This window comes from Hippoglossus hippoglossus, chromosome 3 (assembly GCF_009819705.1).
Source record: "Hippoglossus hippoglossus isolate fHipHip1 chromosome 3, fHipHip1.pri, whole genome shotgun sequence".
NCBI lineage: Eukaryota > Metazoa > Chordata > Actinopteri > Pleuronectiformes > Pleuronectidae > Hippoglossus > Hippoglossus hippoglossus.
In genome coordinates this window covers 9,829,891-9,846,485 of record NC_047153.1, presented here as the reverse complement: position 1 = coordinate 9,846,485, position 16,595 = coordinate 9,829,891, and the positions used below count along the sequence as shown (strand labels likewise).

General features: G+C 43.9%; 1 protein-coding gene across 4 annotated transcripts in view; it reads left to right on the top strand.

The window, feature by feature from the left end:
• The first annotated feature begins 10,690 nt into the window (after nt 1-10,690).
• Nucleotides 10,691-16,595, top strand: part of pcdh17 (protocadherin 17) — a 57,395-nt gene continuing 51,490 nt past the window's right edge. For 2 of the 4 annotated variants that reach the window (XM_034577649.1, XM_034577638.1), the window contains exons 1-2: nt 10,692-11,673; nt 12,397-15,203. In XM_034577649.1, coding sequence (XP_034433540.1) covers nt 12,708-15,203 — 2,496 coding nt within the window. In that variant the 5' untranslated portion in view covers nt 10,692-11,673; nt 12,397-12,707. Of the gene's footprint in view, nt 11,674-12,396; nt 15,204-16,595 lie in introns of all 4 variants that reach the window. The other 2 variants (XM_034577663.1, XM_034577659.1) reach the window with 2 other exon arrangements.

The window sequence follows — 16,595 nt, the reverse complement described above, 5'->3', positions numbered from 1 at the left end:
GGCAAATGACACCGTAAATAGCTCTGATGATTCTGGGAAATGTTGTGAATGTAGCTGCCTCGGTCCGTGTTACTTTGCATGTAAAACACCATTGTGAGCAACACCTGTAGGCACTTCAGAGTCAGAAGGCTGTCTCCTGCTGTTGTGTACATCCACCGATGATGAACACAACCCATATGCATACTTCAAGGCCTGCGAGAGTCTACAAAGACTCGCTGCAGCTCCGAGGGAATCAGGTGCTGCTCCCTCACTTTGGAGCGACGCACATCTAAGCAGAGGCACCGCACCGCTCTACAGGGACGGGTTGGAGTCTTTGTTTTGCATTCAACCCCTTTGATATCTCCTGGGGCGGAAGGTGATGGTGGTGGGGGAGGGTGCCATGTGTTTGCACGTAGAGGATGGAGGGAAGAAAAAAAAGGTGCAGAGTGAGAGTGAACGAGAGACAAGATGGGCGAAGGGTGGGAGGTTGACGGAAAGCAGAAAAAGTTTACCTCCTGTTTCGCCTGAGCGTGAAGCCTCTGTGGATTACTCACTACATATGTTAGCCTGCTGTTATTTATATACAGTTCTGAGGATAAGAAAGAGGGTGAACCATCCGGAAGCCTGAGTCTTAGGATCCCTTTTTGCTCTAATCTACAGTCTCTATTTTTACATTAGTTATATACATGGTGTTGTAAGTGCATTGTATATGCTATAAGAAACAATACTGTTATACTAAGAACGGATCAAATGACAATGTGCAATGTAAAAGGGGTCGCTCGTATTGATGGACCCAGAAAAAATGACCTTTGCTGTTTAGTATAGTGGCGTATTAAGGCCATTATAAGTGAAAAGAAACAGGAGAGGAGAGAAAACTCAGAATTCCTGACAAAGAAAAACTTGAGGTAGTCAAAACTAAGAAATAGTCAAAATTAAGAGATAGCAAGTCATTATTTTTCGATATTATGTCGTTATTTTGAGATACTAAGTAGTTATTTTGCAATATCGATACCGCTGTTACACCAAAATTAGCAGGTGTATGCAGTTTTTTTTGGGGGGGGGGGGGAAACAGGCTAAATGAAGGCAATCAACTCAACCAACTTCCCATTCCCATTGAGTTTTGTCCTGTTTTTTGCCCTTGGTACACACGTCATGTTCGACGGCACAAACGAGAGACAGAGCTGCTCTCTCACATCGCCGTTCTACCAAATTAACGCGTTTGCCCGGTTGTCATGTTTCCATCACTGCCTATCGGAGCCATAGCTGATTAAAACCTGTGTCTACTGCAGTCATTTGACCGGGGGAGTGAATGCCGATCGTGTTCATTCCCATTGCAAACAAAAGCCAGATGTTGGTGAAAACATATTTTTTTTACCAGTGAGAAAGGAGCTAAAGTCATTACTTAGTTTTTAACTATATTGACATTATAATAAATTCATAAATTCTCTGAGATTGAAATCCCAAACATGTGCAGTGTTGTGCATCAGGAACTACACAGCAATGGACAGATGCAGAGATCTCATCCGCTATGTCTCCTGGTAATTCAAATGAGATTTGTAATTTTCTCTAAGTGACCTTCGTGTCCTTGAACTGCAGGATCACCTCGCGTTTGCCTGTTTGCTCCACTCTCCGCCTGCCTCGCTCGTCACACAACCCACGTCTCCATAACCAGCTCATCTCCACCAGTCTCCGGCTCCACTCTGCCCCCCCCACCTCATCAGTCTGCTCCCCTCAGCTCATTCCCCTGCCGCCTGGCCAGACATCCAGCCCCGCTCACAGCTCAGCCCTCTTTGGCTCCGTCCCGCACGCCGCCACTCCCTCTTTGCCCTCAGCCTTCGCCTGCCAGAACCCTCGCATCCCCAATAAATCTTCACTTTATCACTTGTACCTGGGTTGTGCATTTATTGTACGTTCACCCATTCAAACGTAACTGGACTAAAGGCCAGGTATTTCCTCACAGTTAAATCATCCCCTGCAGGTGGTTCCTTGACAAAAACACCATTTTTTTATTATTTATTTCTCATAGATGTATGACTTTAATGTCAGACATTTTGAGATTTTACACACAGTATTAACCCCACAATCCATCCATCCTTTATCTGTACTGCTTATTCTTTAGAGGGGCACTGGGGGAGCTGGAGCCAACCAATGGGTGAGAGGCGGGGTACACGCTGGACAGGTCGCCAATCCATCACAGGGCCAACATACAACCATATACACTCACATTCACTCAATTTAGAGTCTCCTGTTAACCTAACCTACAATCTGCATGAGTGTTGTACCTGGAGAAAACCCACACAAACACGCACATAGAAAGACCTCCGGCCAAATCAGGGTTCTAATCGGGGGAACCTTCCTGCTGCGAGGACACAACCACTGCACCGCTGTGCCGCCCCACCACCCATTACAATCTATCGCTTCATCTCTCAAACAGCAGACGAGCTTGTAAACACAGTGAAGTATTTACCATCTAAAGATGCCGATATTTCCCAAGAGATGAGGCCAGACCAGAGCTGGACTCCAAATGAATGCTAATGTGGCTTCATGCGTGCATCCATGCATTATCCATGCTTCATCCGTGCATTATTGTTAATAATTTCTTGTTTAGGACATTTGAATCTTTATGACAGCTTTTTTCTATAGAGCGAACAAAGAATTGACTCGTTTATATTCCATCGACTTCTGCCCGATTCCTCTTGAAAGCACAGCAGCTTGATGTGTTGGAGGAACCACGCTGAGTCACTCTGAATTAATCTACATACAAGTTCACAGAAGAAAAAAAAAAGTCTTAAGATGTTCCCGGGGTCTGAGGAGCTCGTCACAGTGGTACCACGCAGCAGTGTTGCTCCCATCACCTTTAATGGGAGGGAGAAGGTTACTCTGTGTGGGTGTTTGTCTGTCTGTGTGTCTACTCCCTGTCACACAAGCCGACCGAAGTGACTGCGGACCAGATGGACCTTGATGTGGATGGCTTGATCAAGTGGAGCGTTATCAGACCACCCACTCTGACTGACATAAGCCGCGAGGACTAAGCGTATTAGGAGGCGGGGGGTCCGGGGGGACGGCGGAGACACTTCAGAGTAATAAACCCATCAGGAGAGAGACAGATACACCTGTTCGCAACAGGGTGACGGAGGCAGAGGGCAGGGAGAGGGAAGAGGACGAGCAGGACAGAAGGAGGAGTGGTGGGTGTAGTGCACCCTGAGAGGAGGAGATAGCACCTGAGGAGAGGAGGGGAGAGAGAGATAAAGAGGACAGAGAGGCTCAGCTGCAGTGGGTGAGACTGGAACTGTCCCCAGGGTAAAAAACGCCTCGGACAAGACAAAGTGATCTGGCCGAGTTAAGTCCAAGTCAAGCCAAACACAGAGAGAGGACATTATCATATCCTGTTTTCTCAGTCTCGATATGTGTTGTTGAGGGAAATGCAACAATTAAGAATTAATGTGGGAGTTAATTAAGATTAGTTGTTTGATATGAGACATGACAGAGACTCATTAAACCCAAATGTCTAAAACAAGGTCTAAATGCGAGGCAAGTTACTGCAGATTAAAACTTGCCAGACGTGTGTAGCTAACGCAGACAGGCAGCAGGGAGCAAATGAAGTCCAGACGAGGTGAGATGAGGTGTTACAAAGAGTGTGAGAGTTAGAAACCCGCTGCCTCCACGTTCAATTCGCCCAATGTTAAGACAAATATAGACACCCTACTAGGTCACCTATATAAAATTGGTGGGTAATTTTCAACAATCCTACAACACATGTTCTTTCAGATTTTCCAGAAATAATGCAGTGACCCATATGATTCTATCTCCTCCTGTAGAAAATCACTTGACCTATTTCGATGCAAAGTAGTCCATGTTCTTATTTCTGTCTTTTATTGTACAAACGAATTAACTGGATGAATCATAGGAGCAGGTTTGGACATAGAAAGCCAGCAAAGCACAGACATTACAAGGAAAAAGTGCGGCGAATAAATAATAAAATAAAGCGATGCTATTTTACATATTTAGACTTGGTGGTTAAAGGTTGCTTCGAGGACATTTTGTGCTGTGCTCTTCACGTGTGGAAAGGTCCTGCATGATCTTCAACAATGGCAGTTTTTATTAATTTAATGTATTAAGTGTTAAATCATACATTTTAGTCCATCTTTCACTACAATGTATCAGTCAAGCTGCTTTGCTTTTGGTGCTGCTGCCCATCCTTCAGTGATACTGGAAAACAATAGGGAATTCACATGTGGTGGACGTAAGGATAAAATGGTTCTATAGTAAATTGCATGCACGCAACTGAATTCAGATGTCGACAATCTTAAAGTAGTATTGTATTTTATTATTTGTTTCTTGGAATGCTTGCACTTGTTGATCACACCTCTGTTGTTACCTGAGCAGATGGTTCCAGATTGAGACGATATGTTGCTTTTCCACCTTTATGCATTGGACTTCCACCAACACCTCTTGAATTGTTCATCATCCCATAAGTTGGCTGTCGGCAAACATACAAATACAAACATATATATGCATATCTTGTATATTTATATCTGTTTTTATCTGAAAACAATTTTTAAGTCCGTTATACCATGTACAATTTATTTGAATGGGGTGTCACTATCAATATCTTTATTGTCGTGCTGATGAAATTGTGTGAAGCAACAAATTGGCAAATGTAATGTTATCAGACTGAGCAGTTTTACATTGCAAGGCTGATAGGAAGAAGACGACAAGATAAGTGTTGATGAAAAGCTACTGGGTTGGTTTTGTTTCTCAGGAGGGCTCCGCTGTCACTTTAGCGAGCCCTGTACGCTGCCTAATAAACACTTCTGTTTGCTGCTTTAATTAATCTCCCTCATATTAAAGGTTCAGTGTTTAGGATTAATGTGAAAGGGATCTATTAGCAGAAATGGAATATGAAATAACCTAGTGATGTTTTTATCAGAGTTTGATCTAAATTGGAAAAATATTTGTTTTCCCTACCCTCGAATTGGCCCTTTATATTTAAATACTTTATATTTACATCAGGAGCGGGTCCTCTCTACGGGGTCCGCCATGTTTTTTACAGTAGCCCAGACTGGACAAACTCAACATGAACAACTTCAAATGTTTTTATGACAACTGAAGGCTACCACAGGTTCTCTCTCATGTTTGGACAGGGGGTGGGGTGGGGGGGGGGGGGGGGGGGGGGGGGGGGTATTCAGCTGCAGCAGGCTATTTCACCACTAGATGTCCCTAAATCTTACACACTGAACCTTTAATAAACAAAAGCATCACGGGGGGTGAGGCGTACATTTTTAATTTGTTGTACAGGTTTTGAAACTTTATGAAAAATTAAAGCTCTCCATTACCAGTACTACATACGGTTTAATGTGCATGGAACATGTGAATTCCGGGTGTGTCCGAATCAACTTTTGCTGGTGCAAGAGCAGGATGAAATGGTGCTGGTACAAAAACATTTGTACTTAGTCTCTTAATTCATCACAGGTGTGTTTTGGGTGAAACATGCAACAAGCCATCTCCTATTCGCTTTAAAAGCCTGTTGATTTTAAACTTTGGCATATTGCCCTTAGAATGGAAGCTTTTCCAGGTGGTAATAATGCTTCTCTGCAGAGGAAACAGATCAGAGTCTCGGCCCACTGTGCAGCGGCCTTTTCTACTGCCTAAATATAGCATAAACCATCAACACGCCTCATTTTAAGACCAACACACCCAAGTGCATTTGCTATTTAATTAATGGATTGGAATATGACCAACAGCTCTGGTCTGAGACGAACAAAGATACTTGACATCACGCTTTGAACTGCTCTGCACTGGGTGTTAGCTCAGGCCCAACGCGGTATGGGCAAGCATCTAATAGGGGAGATGTTGGTCTCATTGCCTCGTCTCAGCATGCAGGTCAGAGCAGAGGTAATTATTTGTACTTCAAGGTGACAAGACGACATTCTGTAGGTATATTCACTGGCATGCTTTTCATCACCGCATCAATTTCCTGTGTCCAGTCTCTACTGGCCAAGCGTGATCTGGCTCTTTATGAGCACTAGGTGATGCTAAGAAGCTATAGGAGATGGTTGCAATTCATCTCTCGTTCATGTCCTATCAGAGGCGAAGACATTTGCACTAAGAGCATCCTGAGAGCACTAATGTATGCATCCAGCTCAATGACTCCTATTTGAGGCATCCAGTAGTACAGCCCATCCGTGCAATATGCTTGTGGAAAAACGGTGGCTGACAAAATTACCTTATAAATCTCTCGCAAAATTAAACAAGTCTTTTCACTGAGGAAATCCATGATCATGCCCTCCACCTGCAGAAGTCCATTATGGCTCAGAGTCCAACTGTGCACACTGGGCTGAGGCAGAATCAGTTACACAGTGAGCGCTGATCAGGAAATACTTCTTGGAAGGATGCAAACAGTGAACGTTTGGTTGTTACAAACACACACAGGCAGACAAACAGAAACAGGCATGCAGACAGATGCAGGTGGTGCTTGACCATTTCACACATTCATCCTGTCCAATAACCTCCATAAAAGACGCATTCATTACCTGCAGCCGATGTAAGAGACATCAGCATAGAGGTGCATTTAAAAAGACAGATAGACACTATAAGGAAAGACAGAAAGGCTGCATAGTGAAGGTATAGATACATTCCCATTGCTCAAACTGTAAATCCTGACCATGCGCATCGGTTTTTATCTCCATTAAACCACTTTCGGACTGACAAAGTGAAGCAGGTTAAAAATGCATCGGCACTCCATCTGAACAAGCCAATGCATTAACTGACTAGGATTTCCAGTCATTCTCCTGATTTGGCTCTTTAAAGGTTTTATACATTTCACAAAAAAGAAATTGTGCGTAGCTTCTGGTCACGATCACTGATTTGAAGTCTTCCTCGATACAACATTATGCTCATTTTGAGTTATGGTCCCATTTAGAAATAAAATAGATGCAAAAGCAAAGTATACTTTGGGTGCATTGTGCACTAAAATGAATTGTTTGATCTTATAAATACTTCATATTTGACAGCTGACACTGAATCGTGATTGGTCGAATGCATGTGTATCGACGGGACCTTGCAACCGTCGCTCCATCACCTTATTGCTTCGCCAAGTGTGCAAGATGGGGACGACAATATCTTGGATATTGTAGCTTAACTTCTGGATAGGGGGAGGAAGTGGAGATGTGTTGTCCATCTTTATATACAGTCAAAAGTGTTTGAATATCAAATATGTAACCTTGAATTGGGAATTTAACACATGTCAGCCTGGGTGCACTGGTATTTCTATTAGGAATAGGTACTTTTAATTTGCTATATTTAGGTTTTAATTATGTCAATGAAGATTTGAGATCTCTGTGTCCTCGTGTCTCAAACTCTCAAATTTTTTTAAATTCCCCAGAAAACTACTTCCATAAATATCAAGTGCAACACCATGGATACCTTTGATGAGAGACTTTCTTAAAGTGGGCATCATTATCCACCTGTCTAGATTCGTTATGTACTTATGGTGATGACTTTTCTCAACACTTTATTCAAACTAGTTTATTCGCACCACGTTGAAACTTTATTTTACAGTTGGAGAAGGTGTAAAAACATGACATTAAGAGAGACAGCGAGAGAAGAGAAACAGAAAGACAAAGGGAACTAAAACTGAAAAATAGCTTTATCCGAGTCTTAAGTCATCCTTTGCAATTCACTTTAATTCTGCGGTTTGGCATTAAATTGTGTGAACTGCAGAACAATAGTGATAAACCTTTAAATATAGGGTCAAATGCAGGTTGAGCCGTCTTACAGTACGTAGTGTCAAACCCAGGTCACCTGTAGGAAAGAGATAATAATATCTAAGTGCAGCTAGCATCATGTACGTGCGATGCAACTGATGTAAGGTACAGAGGACCGAGGGTCTTTCAAGAATGAAAGAGACACATCTCCTCGAAAATATCATCAGTGCTACTATCTCATCTTTCACTCTCCCTCTAACGAAGAGTGCGGCTGAACAGTGTTGAAGAAGATGAGGCACAGATTCAGAAGACAACATGGAGAAGTGTATGTGGGAGACGACAACATGCAGGTAAAATGGAGCCGGGACAGAGGTGACAGTTTTCTCTGTGTGTGTAAAAGTGTGCTCCACCTTTGAGGTTGTAGAGAAAAACAGCTCACTCTTAGGGAGCGATCACACGAACGTGAATGGAGGCAAATGGCGCAGGTCAAAGTTCATCATGGTTGAACTCCACGCTGAGCTATGCTGCGGATTTGCTTCATCACGGGAATGCAAATGTTTTATTTGCCGCCTCGCTCGCACAGATTGGAAATGAAGGGATCACCACTGCTGCATATGTGTGATCGTGCCCTGAAGCTGTTCTCAGACATGAAACCCATAAACTGTCCCAAAACTTGGAGTTTGGGAAATGTCCACAAACTCATTTCACTTATGAGGAACGTATAGCAGGAGATTGTGTGTCAACATCCACACAAAGCTCACAAATCATTGTTAACTTCTTCGCTAGCATCTTCTACGTGTATGGTACCTCTTTTTAATCCTGAGATATTTGTATTCTTTTTTCACTTTTAAGTCCATTCCATGTTCGAAAGGTCATCGACATGACAAATGTTTTCTGAATGTTTTACTTGGGGCCTGGCGGGAACACTTGTGGAACATGTCAGGAGCAACGGACTTGGACGTTTGGGTTCTCACGTACAGCCCCCCCCTGGAAAATGTCTGGACTTCAGTGCATGTCGGAAAGCAGCTGTAGAACATCTTCAATGGCTTGACAAAGAAGTGAAATCAACAAGTGTATGAAGAGGAGGAAGAATAATTCAAAAACTGGTTAAATAGTGTAGGCAGGAAGAGGCCCTCTCGCTCTTATTACCACCTGAAGAAAGGCCATTGCCATTAGATTGAAATTTAATTTACGAAATTGTGTTTTAATGCAGCTGTTCACCAGCCGCCTATTCCAAATACGTTTTCTGTCAGTGCATTTCCTGAGGGCCATTTAATTGGGCTAATGAAGAAAGCTCCTAATGGCTGGGTTTATCTCTGGCAGCGCTGGTGACATTTCATCAAGGCAGGTGATTTTCCAGGCATTGTTTAAGCTCAGTGTGTAGCATTTCAGCCCCGGAGAGGGAGGGGAAAAGGAGACACAAACATGTTATTTGGACAAATTATCAAAACCTGTGGTGGGAACAATGCGGTTCTGAGAAAAATGGATAATTCAGCTTCACACAAAAGCAGCCTGAATTATATTCTAATTATTTTCCAGACATGCTGCTAATCACATTTGGAAAATCACTTTGAAAAAAGAAAATCGGGCTTATTGCTACTCAGCAATTTGTCTTCAGCTTTACAATTCTGTGAATGTCCACACATTACGCTGAAAACTACAGAGGACACGGTGAGGAAATATGCACCTCATTCGAACAGACGTAGGAACACACACTGCAGGCACACACCCACACACACTCTCACAGTATGCAGATGGAACAGTGATGTGACATTTACCTTCATCGCTTATCAACATCTTGACATTAGTACATCAAACCTGCTGTTTCATAATGAGCTTCAGTCGCCGTCCGACTAACGAATGATTCTGACACTTCTTGTCATTCCCTCCTGTCAGAGAAAGGTCAGTGGCAAAGTCAGTGGGGTTGAGACCCATGTTTATACATGGATGGACTACAAGATTAAACTGAACAAAGCTGACATGTTGAAATAGCAATAGCGAATGAAGGGCACGAAACTGCAGCTCTGTGACAAAGTCAGTGTCAAGTTAAAGAGGGGTCGTGATCGGATCTTTAATGGCCATACATGTTTAAAAGCTGATTAATACAGATATACTGTATGTGACACTGAGGTTCAGTAATAAGCGATACTGTTATGGCCAGGTTTGTTTTTCTATTGATGTTTGAATTCTTTCTTTATTGTTTTTCATGCACAAGATGTCCGTCCAGTGTGTTTTCCTGCACACTCTTTTTCTGAGGTACACTGGCGACCTGTCCACGGTGTGTACCTCACCTCTCACCCAGTGTCAGCTCGGACTGATATACAAACATAAATTCATACTAATGTTCCATGCAATCGTTGCTGCTTCTCATAGTTTTCTATATGTGAAACTTTCTATGTAGTATTACGGAATAGTAAAGATATTAGATATAGGTATGGTGGATTTATGAAACTCTAAAAGGTGAGTTCAAATACACTGTGTAAAGTACACTCCAGTGAGGAAATTAACCTGTGGAACATTAAACAAACATAGTCTCCAGTCATGATCCTAATATAAATAGACAGACAGACAGATAGATAGGTATACATGATACATTACACACACACACACACGAATATATATATATATATATATTCGTGTGTGTGTGTGAAAGTATAAAAGTAGTCTATTCAAAGTGCTTTCTTTTAAAATACACTCGTTTTTTCTCTGTACACTTACGCACATGAGCGTCAGAATGAAAGGTGGAGAACACACACACACACTATGTTCAGTTTATTCCTCTGACTGTGTGTGTGTGTGTGTGTGTGTGTGTGTGTGTGTGTGTCTGTCCTCTAGATAAATGACTTAACCGACATTTTTTGAATCACCTCAGCCTGGCCCCTCTTCCTCCTCCCCCCACCCCTCTCTCTCTCTCTCTACCTCTCTCTCTCCCTCTTCCTCTCTCTCCATGTCTCCTCATGGCTCACGGTATTCAACGCACGTTTTTCCGTTCCGTTATTTTTTTTATTTTTGGGGTGGGGGGGTAAACAACAATGAAGTGTGATATTTGAAAAAAAAACCGACGCAGCCACCGGGCTTGAACTGCGAGCCACCAATCATCTCCGGCGCGTGTTCCAAAATAAAAAAAGCGGCGTTTGAATCCCTCCCTCTCTGCCCTCCTCCTCGCGCCCATTGGCTGCCAGAGGAGCAGCGACAATGTTTAATGCACCATGCGGTGTCCGGAGTTGAGTCAGTGAGAGGAAGCGCTCAATGTGCTCAGGGCCCGCGAGACGCGCAGAGAATACTGAACAGCGACCTGTGCGTAACGCAGCCAAGAGAATCCACCTTTTTATCCGCGCGCTGACAGCTGGACGGAGACTTGTGGCAGAATGCGGCTCTGACCACCACCTCCTCCTCTTCTTCCTCTTCCTCAGCAGCAGCTGTCTCTATATCTGTGTGTGTGTGTGTGTGTGTGGACTTTGATGGGGACGGAGCACAAGGACAAAATGCCACTAAGGGGAACAGTCCCTCAGCGATGTTTGGCACCGGTTGGCTTTTAAACACTTTGGATCTTGCAGCACATCTGGATTTCCCCTCTTCTCCTTCTTCTTCATCTTCTTCTTCTTCTTCTCATTCAGTATTTCTCCGAACACTTTTCCTTCCTGGAGAGCGGTGAGTCACTGCAGGCGCAGGGCGATCCGCTGCATCCTAATCACACAGCGGAGAGGACTCCAGCTCATTGACATTACAGTCATACTTTTCTGGAGCACTTTTCTTTTTTTTTTTTTTCCTTCTCATTTTCTCTCTGCGCCGCCTGCTCTGTAGCCTGCGTGTGGATTTTCCTCTTCTCTCTCTCCTCTGCACAGAGAAGGTGGGAACCTACGTTGAAGTGTTCGGGGGATGAAACTCTCCCTGAACCCTTGCTGGAACTGACTGTTTTTATTTAAAAACATTTTTTTTTGAATCTGCTCTATTTTCTGGGACTATTGCATCAGTTTCCTTTTTGGGGGTAAGTTTAAATCACGTTCTTTAATTCTAGTCTCCCTATTTATCTGTTGCGTGCTCTTTTTCCAATTGTATTTCCTTTTATTTCTCAACCATCCCCGTTCGTACGGATGCAACAGCTTCCTCCGGGGAGACGGGAGAGAATTACACGACCGTGCTGAGACGTTGGCAGCTCATTTCTCTCTTTTTCTTTTTTAAGGCTCATTTGAAAAATCCGGATTATGCGGATTTGTTAATGCTTGTAAGAGGCTCATTTAATACACACTTATTCAAATCGCCACCACAATAGGCCCCTCAGTTAAACGCCTGCCGTGTTACCATATTATTAAAGTTGTCCTATTACGGCGTCAGTCAGCGTTCCCCTAAGGTGTGAATGGGCCATTGTCAGGTCAGGGTCAGGTCGTTGCATTGCACATTTGAGATAAATAAAAAAAACTGCATTCTTGTTCTTACAATAATACATGTGGTGAATAAGATACAAGGGGAATCATTATTTCCCCATCTATCGGGGCTGCGCCTGGTGTCTTCCCAAGGTTAACTAATTGACAAGCTTCTCCCATAATTGTAGAGATGAATTACACATGAGCCCTGTTTCATTTTTGGCTCAGCGGTGGATCGGATATCTCCTCGGCAGAATGGCTCGTGTAGCTTACAGTTTTTTATTTGGGTGTCTAATTGACAGGTATACGTTATCTAAACATTAATTTTTTTCTGTTTTCCTTTTTAGGTGCTATGAGTGATCACTGACAATGACTATTCTGTTTGGAGACTGGATCGCGATTACTGCTCAGATGAGTCTGGACGCTCGGCTGAATATAAATTAGGTGTTCAGCACCACAGATTGCTCGAGGAGGCAGAGGAAGAGAGAGACAGAGCAAAGACAATCCACAAAGACAAATGCCAAGGTCTCGCATGATGAACAGAACTCCTTTCTTCATCCTGGATAACAGAAATACCAAATTTGAACAAAATATCAACAGGTCAAAGGAAGCTTAAACACAGCACATCTTAGCGTATCGCAGCTTTTACAGTATAGGGATGTATCTTTCTATTTTCTTTTTCCTCCTGTTATGGGCTCAAGCCCTGACATTGAAAAACTTGAATTACTCTGTCCCAGAGGAACAGGGTCCGGGGACAGTGATTGGGAACATTGCCAAAGATGCCAGACTCGGACTCGATCAGACTGGACCGGGAGGACAGGGTAAAAAAGCCAACTTTCGGGTGCTGGAGAATTCAGCCCCGCATCTCATTGACGTGGACCCCCAAAGTGGACTGCTGTACACAAAGCAGCGCATCGACAGGGAAACATTGTGTAAGAGAAACCCCAAGTGCCAGCTATCAATGGAGGTTTTTGCCAATGACAAAGAGATCTGCATGATCAAAGTAGATATTCAGGACATTAATGACAACTCACCCAATTTCCCCTCCGATCAGATTGATATTGACATTTCAGAAAATGCTGTGCCAGGGACACGCTTTCCCCTGACCAGCGCGCATGATCCAGATGCAGGAGAAAATGGCCTGAAAACCTATCAAATAACCCGTGATGACTACAATCTCTTTTCCTTGGAGGTAAAAGCCCGCGGGGATGGGACAAAATTCCCAGAATTAGTTATTCAACGACCATTGGACAGAGAAGAACGAAGCCATCACACCCTAATTTTGTCAGCCACCGATGGGGGGGAATATCCTAGATCAGGTACCATGCAGATAAATGTTAAAGTAATTGATTCAAATGATAACAGCCCCGTGTTTGATCAGCCCACATATGTCGTGGAAATTCCTGAAAATTCACCTCCTGGTAAAGTCCTAATCGATTTAAATGCCACGGATCCTGATGAGGGCAACAACGGACAAGTAGTCTATTCTTTTAGTGGCTATGCCCCAGAGAGAATCCGGGAGCTCTTCTCCATAGATTCCAGAACAGGGGTCATAAAGATTCAGGGTGAAATTGACTACGAAGAGAGCCCAGTTATCGAGATTGACATTCAGGCTAAGGATCTCGGTCCCAATCCAATCCCGGGCCATTGTAAAGTCACTGTTAAAGTGCTGGACAGGAATGATAACTGGCCATCTATAGGCTTTGTGTCTGTGAGACAGGGAGCCATCAGCGAGGCAGCACCTCCAGCCACTGTCATTGCGCTGGTCCGTGTCACAGACAAGGACTCGGGCAGGAATGGGCAGCTTCAATGCAGAGTGCTGGGTAATGTCCCTTTTAAACTCGAGGAGAACTATGATAACTTCTATACAGTGGTGACAGACAGGCCCTTGGACAGAGAGGTGCAGGATGAGTACAATGTCACCATTGTTGCCAAAGACAATGGCCTCCCTCCTTTAAACTCTACAAGATCCTTCACTGTGAAGATTCTGGATGAGAACGACAATGTCCCTCGCTTCACCAAATCAGTGTACCTTCTTCAGATTCCTGAGAACAACATCCCTGGGGAGTACCTGGGCTCAGTTCTGGCACACGACCCAGACCTTGGCCAGAATGGCACCGTGTACTACAGCATACTCAACTCCAATGTGAGTGGGGGTGATGTCAACACGTATGTTAATGTTAATGCTGCAAATGGAGCCATCTATGCTGTGAGATCTTTTAACTACGAGCAGATCAAGTATTTTGACTTTAAGGTTCTTGCTAGAGATGCAGGATCTCCGCATCTGGAGAGTAACGCAACGGTGCGCATCAGCGTTCTGGATGTCAATGACAACATCCCTGTCATAGTCCTGCCGTTACTCCTGAACGACACAGCTGAAATCCACGTGCCACGTAATGTTGGTGTTGGCTACATAGTCACCACAGTGAGGGCAGTGGATAATGACTATGGCGAGAGCGGGAGGCTCACCTATGAGATCTCAGATGGCAACGAGGAGCACCTCTTTGAGATTGATCCAGTGACTGGGGAGGTGCGAACAGCCCACCCATTTTGGGATGATGTCAGCCCCATTGTGGAGCTGATCATCCGAGTATCAGACCACGGCAAGCCAACTCTCACTGCTGCCGCCAGACTCATCGTCAAGGCCTCCAACGGACGTCCTCCTGATGGACTGCCTCGCACAAAGGACAATCAGAACTGGGACATGTCTCTGCCTCTTATAGTAACTCTAAGTATTGTATCCATCATGCTTCTGGCTGCCATGGTGACCATAGCTATCAAGTGCAAGCGGGAAAACAAGGAGATCCGTACCTATAATTGTCGCATTGCAGAATACTCGCACCCTCAACTCGGAAAAGGCAAGAAGAAGAAGATAAACAAGAACGACATCATGCTGGTGCAGAGCGAGGTGGAAGAGCGGGATGCCATGAATGTGATGAATGTGGTAAGCAGCCCTTCCTTGGCCACCTCACCCATGTACTTTGACTACCAGACACGCCTGCCACTCAGCTCACCACGGTCAGAGGTCATGTACCTCAAGCCCACTGCCAATAACCTCAGCGTGCCCCAAGGCCACGTGGGATGCCACACCAGCTTCACAGGCCCAGTCACCAGCACTACAGACACACCTACTAACCGCATGTCCATCATACAGGTAAGAGAAATTGCAGTGTTCTCCTTCACCGTTTTCACCGCCACAACCTTCAGAAAGGTCCCATTTCCTATATCAACATTAGCCCCCTTCCCCCTTTTTTAATGAAAGAAAAAGAAGACAAGGACAGGCAGAGACAGAGAAGCCCAGGAGCACAGAGAAAAATGAAGGAAGGGAGGGGGGGAGCATTAGAAGGATTAAACAGTCGTTCTGGTGCTATCATAGAACACAGCCAGTGACATCAACACAAATCAGTGGTGTTTGAAATATGTCACAACAGTCTCTTTTAAATCAGTTTTCCTGTAGAAATCTTTGATAAATCACTCAATCACTGTCATTTAATTCCCGTGGAAGAAAGAGTTTAGCCCGCGGTAGGTCCATTTGATACTACCCAATTATCCCATGTTGCATGTTCTATTCCAATGACAAGTTTGTCTTTGAAAATGTACTTTCCTGCATTTTGCAGTAAAATACCTGTACATATTAATTGTTACAGCTACAATGTCATATCATGACAGTTAACTTAGTCCAAACAGAGACCCCTGCTTGTTTTGCTGTTCACAGTTTTTAACATCCCGTCAGTCGTCATATTCTACAGCTCTTTGTGGTTAATTCTACGGGGTTTAATTCCTAGAGATTAGCAAAGTCTACTTATTTTCACGGCTACTTTATACGCTTTTATGAGAAGTACTTGGGTGTATAAGCCTCTAACGTGATAACTTCTCTGTGTCTTTGGCCTTAAGCCCATTAAAAGTCTGTCGTGTCAGACGAGGATTAAGGCCTGCTTTAGATGGTGGTACGAACACTGGGGACAATGGGCAGTGGTAGCAAAAGTGGTAGCCTCTTTTCCTCAAATTTACCAGTTGTTGACAATTAAAGAAATTAACATTCCTAATAGTATTTGATAGAAGCAATAGTTTCTGTGAGTTTTATTGTTATTACCTTTTGCCAATGGCCTTTTGAGGATTCTTTCAGTTGCATTTGAGTGGTAACTATTAGTTTATCTCGTGAGCTCTGTCGTTTCGATCCTACTATTTTGCGCTGGCTGTGAATGTGACGGTGACTGTGATCAGATGTGATGTGTTCCCACCAGGGAGGAAGGCCACTGTCTGTTGTTCCCACTCTCAGCCTCAGCCCTGTTTCTATTATGAGCCAGCTGCATAGGGCAAGGGTCAGCACAAAGACCGTTAAGGCTTCCTAATCAGAGGGACAGAATAATTGCTGGTCCATTATGCAGACTGTTTCTCTGCTAATGTAGTGATGATGAATTAGACCGTGTGAGGTTATTGCACACCCATTTTGTGCACTTCTTTCCGCTCCCCCTTCAGACTGTCAAAGGGAAAACAAGCAGAAGCAGCTACAACACATTCCTTAGTGTCTTGTTTACAGAGGGTC